The sequence below is a fragment of the Lactuca serriola genome, chromosome 7 (assembly GCF_051521515.1).
Source record: "Lactuca serriola cultivar US96UC23 chromosome 7, Lser_US96UC23_V15, whole genome shotgun sequence".
Lineage (NCBI taxonomy): Eukaryota > Viridiplantae > Streptophyta > Magnoliopsida > Asterales > Asteraceae > Lactuca > Lactuca serriola.
The window spans coordinates 118148824-118159385 of record NC_136414.1 but is presented as its reverse complement, the minus strand read 5'-3'; the positions used below and the strand labels follow the sequence as shown (position 1 = coordinate 118159385).

At 42.5% G+C, this 10562-nt stretch overlaps 1 protein-coding gene across 1 annotated transcript; it reads right to left on the bottom strand.

The window, feature by feature from the left end:
- Positions 1-324: 324 nt before the first annotated feature.
- LOC145064315 (uncharacterized) lies at positions 325-1403 on the bottom strand. The gene is made up of 2 exons (XM_079011791.1): positions 903-1403; positions 325-612 (listed from the first exon to the last, which is right to left on the bottom strand). Exons 1-2 carry the CDS (start codon positions 1401-1403, stop codon positions 325-327), a joined length of 789 nt encoding a protein of 262 aa, XP_078867917.1.
- Between the last annotated feature and the right edge of the window lie 9159 nt (positions 1404-10562).

Here is a 10562-nt window from a genome sequence, read left to right as displayed (position 1 = left end):
TTATATTCAATCCAAGGAAAAAGTTAAACAGACCCATTGAGCTCATCTCAAATTTAGTCTCCATCAACTTCCTGAATTCAGTTGTTAAGCTAGGCTTCGTGGAGCCAAAGATGATGTCATAGACATGAATCTGAACTGTCATTAAGTGTTCGCCCTCTTTCTTGCGAAAGAAGGCTGGGCCAACCGAACCTTGTTTGAATTTTGACATTTTGAGAAAACGTGTTAGAGTTTCATACCAAGCTCTCGGGGCTTGCTTCAAACCATAGACTGCTTTATCCAGTATGTAGCAGTGATCAGGATACTTCTCGTTCACAAATCCGGGTGTTATTCAACATATATTGTTTCTTCTAGTTCTCCATTCAATAAAGCGCATTTTGCATCCATTTGGAAAACTTTGAAGTTTTTATGTGCAACATATGCCAGAAACATTCTCACTGATTCCAACCTTGCTACAGGAGCGAAGGTCTCTTCATAATCTATTCCTTCTTCATGATAATATCCTTTCTCCATCAGCCTCGCTTTGTTGCGAATTACGTTGCCTTCTTTATCTAACTTATTTCTAAAATCCCATTTTATACTGACTACAGATGCATCCTTTGGTGTGGGAATTAACTTCCAAACACGATTTCGTTCAAACTCATGGATTTCGTCTTGCATAGCTTGCACCCAATCAGAGTGATCAAGAGTAGCACTTACCGTTTTCGGTTCAATTTTGAGACAAACGAATTAAACATACAGAATTCTACTTGAGAGAATAAAACATCTTGTTTCTCCTTCAGTTGAGAGCGTGTGAGAACTCCCTTAGATGATTCACCAATGATTTGAGTTTTAGGATGATCCTTTGTCCATTTTATGAGAGGAGGGTAATTTGGATCATAGGCAGGATCAAGTTCAGCATTTACTTCTACTTCAAGTTCTGATTGATCTCCTTTGTCATTTGTATTCTCATTCTCCCCCTCAAATGCCGAAGCGTATCCCATATCAGAATCCAGATTCTCCCCCTCAAATGGACCTTCATGGGTTCGGCCATGTGATAGATTCACCCGCTGATAAGGCAATTCGGTTGTTTTTGGTGTAGACGAACCCTCCCCCTGGAGTATAAAGCTTTTTCTTGGAGGGTCATTGGTAGCTGGATGATCACCTGATGCAGTAGGTTCGCTTTCAGTCTGCTTCTCGATTGGTTGTTGAGGTTCGCTTTCCATGTCTTTATTAGCTTCATCGATGAATTTTTTTAAGGTGTTGATATTTTTATCTGCTTCTTTTGCTTCTGAGTGTATCACCTTCTCTGGTTCATCAAAGAGCAGCATGTATTCTTCAAACGGATTGGAAATGGGAATTGAGAGTTGACCTGATTCCAGAAAGATTTCCTTCGTTGGACCTTCAATTGCTTGAATCTTCTTCATGTAATTATCATCAAAAGTTACATAGTAGGTTTCTTCAATTTTCCTTAAGTGTTTATTCAGAACCCTATATGCCTCTGAAGTAAGCGTATAGCCAAGAAAGCTCCCTTCATCTGCCTTTACATCAAACTTGTTTCAGTTCTCTTTGGAGTTGAAAATAAAGCATCTTGAACTGAACACATGGAAAAAAATTTACATTGGGCTTGCGATTATTCAAAATCTCGTATGGAGTGATGGAAAATCACTTGTTGGGGAAGGACCAGTTTTGTGTGTAACAAGCAGTAGCTATAGCATCTGCCCAGAAGTATAATGGAAGAGAAGCGAAACTCAGCATGGTTCGGGCGGCTTCCCACAATGAACAGTTTCGCCTTTCAACGATCCCATTCTGTTGTGGAGTGTAAGGAGCAGAGAAGTTGTGAATTACTCCCTTTTCATCTAGAAACTCTTCAAAGTCTTTATTTTTGAACTCTAGACCATTATCGCTTCTTATGTTTCTTACCACCTTTCGCAACTGCAACTCCACTTGCTTGATAAAAACCTTCAGCTTGGACGTCACCTCTGATTTATGTTTAAGAAAGAAAACCTAGGTGAAGCGTGAAAAATCATCTAGATTACAAGTATAAACTTACTACCATCGACGCTTTCGATAGCCGAAGGCCACATAGGTTGATGTGCAGTAGTTCAAGAGGTTCGATGATCTTTGTATTGATACAAGAAGGGTGACTCTTTCGGCCTTACTTGCCCATCTCACATGTTGCGCACAGATGCTCCTTGTCAAATTTGAGAACAGGAAGTCCACGCACGTGATCCCCAAGCACCAACTTATTAATATCTTTGAAGTTCAGGTGCGAGAGTCTTCGGTGCCACAACCAACTTTCATATGAGTTCACCTTTGTCAGCAAGCATACAACTAGCTTTCCTCTTATTAGGTTGAGATTCAGATGATACATCTCGCCTTTGCGCATGGATTTCAATAGAACTTTCTTAGTTTTCTTCTCGATGATCTCTGAACCCTCGTCATTGAATGAAACCTTTAACCCAGTTCCCACAACTAGTTGAGAGACGCAGATTAGATTATGCTGCAATCTGTAACATCCCGGAATAGCAAGAGTAGAGTTGAAGGGCTAAAAGAGTTATTTGGGAAAGAGCGACTCGGCGAGTCCATGGATGGACTCGGCGAGTAGAGTCGCGGCTTGGTCGCGTGTTAAGCAGCCGACTCGACGAGTCGATGGGATGGACTCGGCGAGTAGGCGCTGTGTGGAGAAAGCCCTAATTCTCGGGGTTGAGCCCTATTTAAAGAACATTATATGCTTCCCCCAGCCTCTTTATTCCCTCTTGAAGTCCAGAAACCCTAGAAAGTGTGATTGAAGAAGATTGGAGCGTATTTGGAGCATTGGAGGAGTTTGTTGAAGGAATCTTGTGAGATTGAAGGCTTGGGGCAAGGGGCTTTGCTTGGATTCGAATTTCATTGCAGTTGGGGCGTCCATTGGAGGTAATATCTCGTTCTTGGACTGATTGTATGTTGTTTCTTCATTATAGAGTTTGTGGGATCTTGTCTATGGATGAAATTGGAAGTCTAGAGGTTAGATCTGAGGTTGCTACCTCAGATCTGAAGTGGAGAAGAATCAGAGAGCATGAAAGTCCCTGTGTTGGACTGTTTAGTGAAGCTTGCATGTCCCAAACCCTAGTTATAAGTGAATAAGGCCTAGATCTCTTTGGATTCACGTAAAGTTTGCCACTTTACGTGATGGATGAGTTGTATGAGACTAGATCTATGTTTTGGATCATTTGCATGGCCTGGAATGCTTCTGAGTGGATTCAGACCGGTGGTACTCGGCGAGTCACATGAGCGGACTCGACGAGTTGCTTGAAGATGTGCTGGGACTCGGCGAGTTGGAAGAACAACTCGGCGAGTTGGATGAAGATGGCATGGAACTCGGCGAGTTGTATGAACAACTCGGCGAGTAGGTTGATGATAGTCTTAGACTCGGCGAGTCTGTTCTTGGACTCGGCGAGTCTTGTCGAAGAGTCCCGATATTCCCTGGTTGAGTCGAGAATCGGCGAGTCAAGGGATGACTCGGTGAGTTGTGTGCGAGTGGCCTCAGAGTTGTTGGACTCAGCGAGTCTCGGAGTGACTCGGCGAGTTAGGTCGCATATTGAGTGAAGTTCTGATTATAGGAACTCGGCGAGTCATAGGGTTGACTCGGCGAGTAGGGTCAGTCAGGGGTTGACTTTGATTGAGGACTTTGATTTTGACCAAGGGTTGACCGTTGACTTTTAGGGTTTGGTCAGCGATGTGGCCTTTGGGCCAAGAGAGGGGTAAAATATTCTTTTACCCTTAAGAGGGTGCATTGAGAGGATTGATTCTAGTCTCGAGAGTTATAGTCATGAGAGTTTTGCCTTACGTGTTAGGCGGTGGCGAGTTTGGGATTCAAGTATGGAGATATCTGCTTTCTGCTTGCCAGGTGAGTCTTCTCACTATACTTTACCTTGAGTAGGTAATCAGAGCTATGTGTTAGTGTGTGTATGTTATGTGTATGCTATGTGTTGTACTGCATTATTTCTATGTGATTTATGCGGTGCATGTTTTCAGAGTTGGAACCGAAGGGATCCTAGAGTTAGAACCGGAAGGTTCATAGAGTTAGAACCTAAGGGTTCACAGAGTTTGGGTCTACGGACCCATAGAGTTATGGCCTCGAGTGGCTTATATGTGTTATGTGTGTGGTATTTTGGGGAACTCACTAAGCTTCGTGCTTACAGTGTTTTGTGTTATGTTGTTTTCAGGTTTCTTTCAGTATCACGGGACGGCACCGGCTTGATTGTACACACCAGAGAAAGAGTCATATTTTGGAGGATCCTGGTTTTCTATGCAAGTGAAAATGAAGCTATGTTTTGTAATTCAATTATGAATGAGATTTTAAACAAGTGTTCTAAGATTAAAATGATTTTTTTTAAAATGAAAATTTTGTCTTGAAATTTACGGTGTTATAAGTTGGTATCAGAGCCTTGGTTTGAGGGATTCGGATGCGCCTTCGGGTAATTCTGGACTCAAACTGAGGAAGTGAGAAAGGTTTTCAAAGAAATAATTTTCTAAATCGAATAAGAGTTCAAAGAGAAAACGAGAAAGAGCAGTGTGTACAATCAGCCAGAGCCCGAACGGTGATTTCCCAAAATACCCTTACTCTTGTGTTATGAGATATTATGATGCACTTTATGAGATATTATTGCATGCTAGAGACAGGCTAGGTATTCCATATATTAGGACTAGAGTGGCCTGATTTGTGATGCCTTAGCCTAGGAATTTCTGTGATATGCGATGTACTTTTGAGTATGTGATGAGTGAGGATATTTGATTGGAATCCTTTAAGGGATTTGAGTAGAGGAGTAATCTAGGGGAGATACCTAGATGAGTACTGTGGTACTTGGAGAAAGATTAGTTAGAGCCCACGAGGGGAAGAGTTGCAGAGTTCGATGGTACTTCCGAGGAGGAGCAGAGCAAGCGGAGTTATCACCCAGAGTGAGTCATATATATTATTCGATGCTCGAATGCTGCTTGCTTCGTGCTTTGTGGAACTCTCGATGATGGGAGTCAGCTACCAAGCGAATATGACGATATTCAGGAGGTAGATGGTTGGCATCATTAGGAGCTCTTCAGCAGCTGATGGCAGAGAAGTGTTGGAATCTGGGAAGAGCCTAGGGAGTAACCTTAGCCAGATGAGTGCACTGGCAGGGTAGAGAATTTCGCTAGGGAGCGAGCGCGTGACGGAATTGGTGAACTAGAAGGTCGAGCAGCTACTTAGGAGCTCCGGGATAGTCCGTGTGGAAAGTATGGGTAGATGTGGCAGGTAGTATGGGCCCGTACTACTGAAAGCAGAGGACCCATACTTGATACAGGGAGTATTCTGAAGATTCTAATGAGCGTATTGAGGAGTGATGTTATGGTTCGAGTACCATACATCGGAGCAGATTGAGGAGTGATGTTATGGTTCAAGTACCATACATCGGAGCAGATTGAGGAGTGATGTTATGGTTGAGTACCATACATCGGAGCAGATTGAGGAGTGATGCTATGGTTCGGGTACCATACACCGGAGCATATTGAGAAGGGATGTCATGGGATGAGTACCATGGTTCGTAGTGAATGATGCTTGTGATTGTCTTGTTATCCGGTCATGATTGATGAGGTAAAGATTGGACGCTATGGGTTTTAGGCCTATAGGTCATGATTGAGTTTGGAGAGGCGCCCCTCGAGAGGGAAGTCGAGTGCCTATCAGAGTATTTTGGTAAGGAGTTAGAGAGAGAGGAGAATTTCGGTCTGAGTTGAGCAATCAGACGATAGAGGAGAGGTCACCTTCTATGTGGGTGGTGCTATTCATGTTCGTGTGCAAGACACGAGAGGCCTGATGTTTTAGTTTTGGGTTTGGGGGTAAACCCTGCAGGTCGTTATTGGTGATGATTTCTCCCAGAGTATCAGGTAGCATGTGTGCCACGAGGCAGTGACTTATCATGAGCAGACAGTCAGTTGGGACTAAGGTAGTCGAGGACCACACCACACCTATTTGAGAATAGTAGGATGTGTTGTAGTGGTATCAGTGGGGAGTTCAGTCGAGTTTTGCAGTGCAGAGAGTTTTCATCTATGTTGGGAGTGGGTCCCTGTCCTTGGGACGATTCCAGTGTTGAAGCGTTGGTTGATGAGTTGAGGTGAGAAGTACGATGATTTTGCGGTTCAGTCTATGAGCCAGGGATGTTATTGAGCAGTTGAGATGCTTAGTGCTAGATTGGTATGAGATTTGGAACGACTAGAGGCAGTCGTGATGAGAAGTTCTTGAGGAGTTCATCAGAGGTTCAGAGTATAGGAGGTTGATTGATTTCATTAAGGGGGAATTATCGGGCGTTGTGTAGCACTTTCCTGGGCAGGTGCGATTTCGCTGGTGAAAAATAGTTGTGGGTTGGTTGTGTGCTAATTGGTGATGGTTCGAACCCTAAGTGGGGGAGAACCGGGTACAGTATGTAAGAAAGCAGAGATTTGTCAAGAGTAGTTATAAGTGGAGTATAGAGACATGCTGTAAGAAATCATGAGACCAGAGATGTCGGTGATCGAGGAAAGGGGTCAGAGTGAGTTAATGCGGGAAGTACTTGATGAGAAGGATGAATGTCTCCACGGCAGGTGTTTGGTGTTGTTGCAAGTAGATAGGGAATGATTAGGCAGCCAACTCCCGGGTCGGTATGTGTATCCTTGTTTGGATTTTGAGCGGTGGAAAATGGGTTCGGGGAAATTATCAGCGTATTTAGTAGCGTTAGCGTTTTCTTGTATTCCAATTGAGAAATTGGATACACCGAGATTGCAATTTGGAAAATGCAGATCTAATTTTGGGGTTCAGAGGAAATGTATTATTGTGTCTATATGATGCTTGGGGCAAGAGATCAGTGGTTGTGGCAGGATCTTGTGATGTTCTGTTGGGGTATTCTGAGATATCCGGGTATGATATCTTTATTTCGGAGTTACTCGTGAATCTTGAATTGAATTGACTTGTGGTATATCAAATATCTATGGATCTAGTGGGAGCCCTTCGAGTATGGGCATCCAGGGAGATTATTTGAGAGAGTGAATTTTCGCAAGGGTGGGCATTTGTTATGTTGATTGCCTCCAGAGTCTGTGATGGATATTCGAGTCGAGTATGGGTAGCCACTGATGATAGACTGCGGAGCACGAGCTAGTGGAGTCAGAGGGTGTTGTGATACTGCGGGGAGCCGTAGTACTCACTAGTCAGAGGGTGTTGTGATACTGCGGGGAGCCGTAGTACTCACTAGTCAGAGGGGGTTGTGATACTGCGGGGAGCCGTAGTACTCACTAGTCAGAGGGTGTGTGATACTGCGGGGAGCCGTAGTACTCACTAGTCAGAGGTGTTGGGTTTTGAGCAATCTAACACTTCCTAAGTGTGCATGCAACCCTAATAAACCTTGGATCTATGTTTGTCTAAATACATGCAAAATAATAATTTTCCAAGGTTTATAACCTATCTAACATGGCATGGGGAACATTTCAACATAAAAGAGTTAGAAGAGATTACATACCTTTTGTTGTGTTGGGTTCTTAGGAGTTTGAGGGCCAAGCACCAATAGTGTGAATGCCTCAAATGGAATCACAAACACCACAAACTCTTGGAAAACTTTGAGAGAGTATACACACTCTTGTATTTTCGGCCACACACATGCACACACACACTAGAACACTAGCTTTCTCTTAGGCTATCTTAGGCTATCTTTCATGCTCCATAAGCATGCTTATATAGTATGCATGGTTAGGGTGAAACCCTAATAACCCATGTCTTTTCCTATTCCAAGGATCCATGGGTTAAAAGCTCCATGGATCATCCATGGACTTCCACATAAGCCTAGCCCATTAACAAATGAGTATTAGCCCACACTATATAAAACAAATAGCCCATAATTTAATTAGTATTCCTTTTAATCTCTAAATTAATCCATAATTAATTTAAGACTAAAACTAATTAAATAACGTAACTTCATATTAATATATTATAACTCATAATATATTAATAAACATATGTGTATAACTCTCATAAAATTATCCATAATAGTTTGGATGAGATGCAACCCAAATGGACCATGCCGGTCGGGTCAAGTATATACCAAATAAGTTATGGACTTAGACACCTTATCCAACAGACTCCCACTTGGATAAGTCTAATAACTATATTTGCCTATAACTTCAGGAACCAACCAACAATCGTAGCTCTCGAAAACTCCCTCGAACAATGAAGACTCTGTCGAACTATGAAGCGCCATTTTAGATAAGTGATCACATAATCCTCTGTTCTCATGATATCAGCCGGACAAACACATGGAACTATGTCTTGCTTATTGTCTAGCAGTTGTTTCTCGATTATCCGATTTGTTTGACGAAGAACTTCACTGAACACATCGGTTTAGTTCTGACCAGGCCTGGTATATGGGTCAACACAAAATCATCGAGGGGCCCAGATATCGCTTCTATTTCTAGAAGGAACAGATAAACTTCGACTGATATGCTTGTTCTACTACTTATTGAATTGTACACAAAGGCACGTTTTATAACATCAAGTTACTGATGCGTTTACGTGCAATCAATGCACAACCAACTCATAGGTAACAACTCATATCTCTAGGTTTAAAGATTTATATGATGTTATCGTCTCACGATCACTCGAGATAAATTCCATGAAGTGATACAAGTGAGCGTGGGTTTATACCAATACTCATAACTTATGAGTACTCATGAATGTTGCAGCAACCATTGCCATGCCTAAACACCTTTAAGGCATCTACAAACCCAATTCATGACAATCTTGATTCATACCTACTTCCGACGTATGATCGATTGTGGAGGTTTGAACAAATTAATTATTCTGGAAGTCAAAACATGCAAAACTGAAACAATAGTAAATAATTGACAATGATAGTAACACTTTACTCATAAATAAATCACAAATTTTATTCATCATCAAACGTCGATTACATTTTACAAGTTTCAGGAAAACTATCTAATCTGTAAAACTAATATCGTCTCTCAGCCCGATGCGTCTCGCATGCTGAAAATGCTTAACCCTCGTCAGTCCCTTCGTAAGGGGATCTGCAGGATTCTCATCTGACGATATCCTCCTTGTCACAAGGAGTCCTTCTTCAATCTTGTGTCTTATGAAGTGATATTTTCTGTCAATGTGTCGAGATCTGCCAAGATCTCTTGGTTCCTTGGCTAAGGTAACCGCAGCATTGTTGTCACAGAAAATCTCTATAGGTTCCTTAATAGCCGGTACAACTCCAAGGTCTCCGATGAAGTTCTTTAGCCATATCGCCTCCTTCGCTGCTTCACTCGCTGCTATATACTCTGATTCACAAGTCGAATCAGCCACCGTCTCCTGCTTGGAACTCTTCCAAGAAATTGCCCCTCCATTTAAGGTAAAGATCCAGCCCGACTGAGAGCGGAAATTATCCCTATCAGTCTGAAAACCAGCATCACTATACCCTAATATTCTCAAGTCATCACTGCCACCAAGGGTAAGGACCCAATCCTTAGTCCTCCGCAGGTACTTGAGAATGTTCTTTACTGCGGTCCAATGAGCCTTGCCAGGGTTCCCCTGATACCTGCTGACCATGCTCAAAGCAAATGCCACATCAGGACGGGTACAAGTCATAGCATACATGATCGAGCCAACTGCGGAAGCATATGGTAATTGGCTCATCTCAGCTATCTCAGCCTCTGTACTCGGACTCTGAGTCTTACTCAGTTTGGTATTGCTTTGGATCGGTAAATCTCCTTTCTTGGAATTCTCCATGTTGAACCTTTTCAACACCTTATCCAAGTAGATACTCTGACTAAGTCCAATTAGTCTTCTACTCCTTTCTCTTAATATCCTTATCCCTAGGATATAGGTAGCCTCCCCTAGGTCCTTCATAGCAAAGCACTTCCCAAGCCAGGACTTAACCTCCTGCAAGGTTGGGATGTCATTTCCTATGAGTAGTATGTCATCCACATACAGTACCAAGAAGCTAACTATACTCCCACTAGCTCTGACATACACGCAAGACTCATCTTCACTTCTCAAGAAGCCAAACTCTTTTACCTTCTCATCAAAACAAAGATTCCAGCTACGAGATGCTTGTTTTAATCCATAAATGGATTTCTTAAGCTTGCATACTCTATTAGGGTGCTCTGCATTGACAAAACCCTCTGGCTGATTCATGTACACATCCTCAGCCAACTTTCCATTAAGGAAAGCGGTTTTGACATCCATTTGCCATATTTCATAATCATGAAATGCTGCGATGGCTAACATAACCCTAATAGACTTAATCTTGGCCACCGGCGAGAAGGTTTCATCATAATCAATACCTTGAGTTTGAGTAAAACCCTTCGCAACCAGTCGAGCCTTATAAGTATGCACTTTTCCTTCCATGTCGGTCTTCTTTTTGAAGATCCATTTGCACCCGACTGTTTTACGGCCTGGTACATTGTCAACCAAGTTCCAAACTTGATTGTCATACATGGACTGTATCTCGCTGTCCATAGCCTCCTTCCATTTAGCAGACTCCGGGCCTGCCATGGCTTCCTTAACACTGCTAGGTTCATCCAAATTTACTAGTGTACTATCACTAATAAAC

Bases quoted from the DNA above. Each gene is read 5' to 3' on its own strand.
- LOC145064315 (XM_079011791.1), bottom strand. From the start codon at position 1,403: ATGAAGAAGATTCAAGCAATTGAAGGTCCAACGAAGGAAATCTTTCTG. The intron at 613-902 runs GTAAATGCTGAA...CGTGTTTGGAAG, and splicing joins AATCAGAACTTGAAGTAGAA to TTAATTCCCACACCAAAGGA.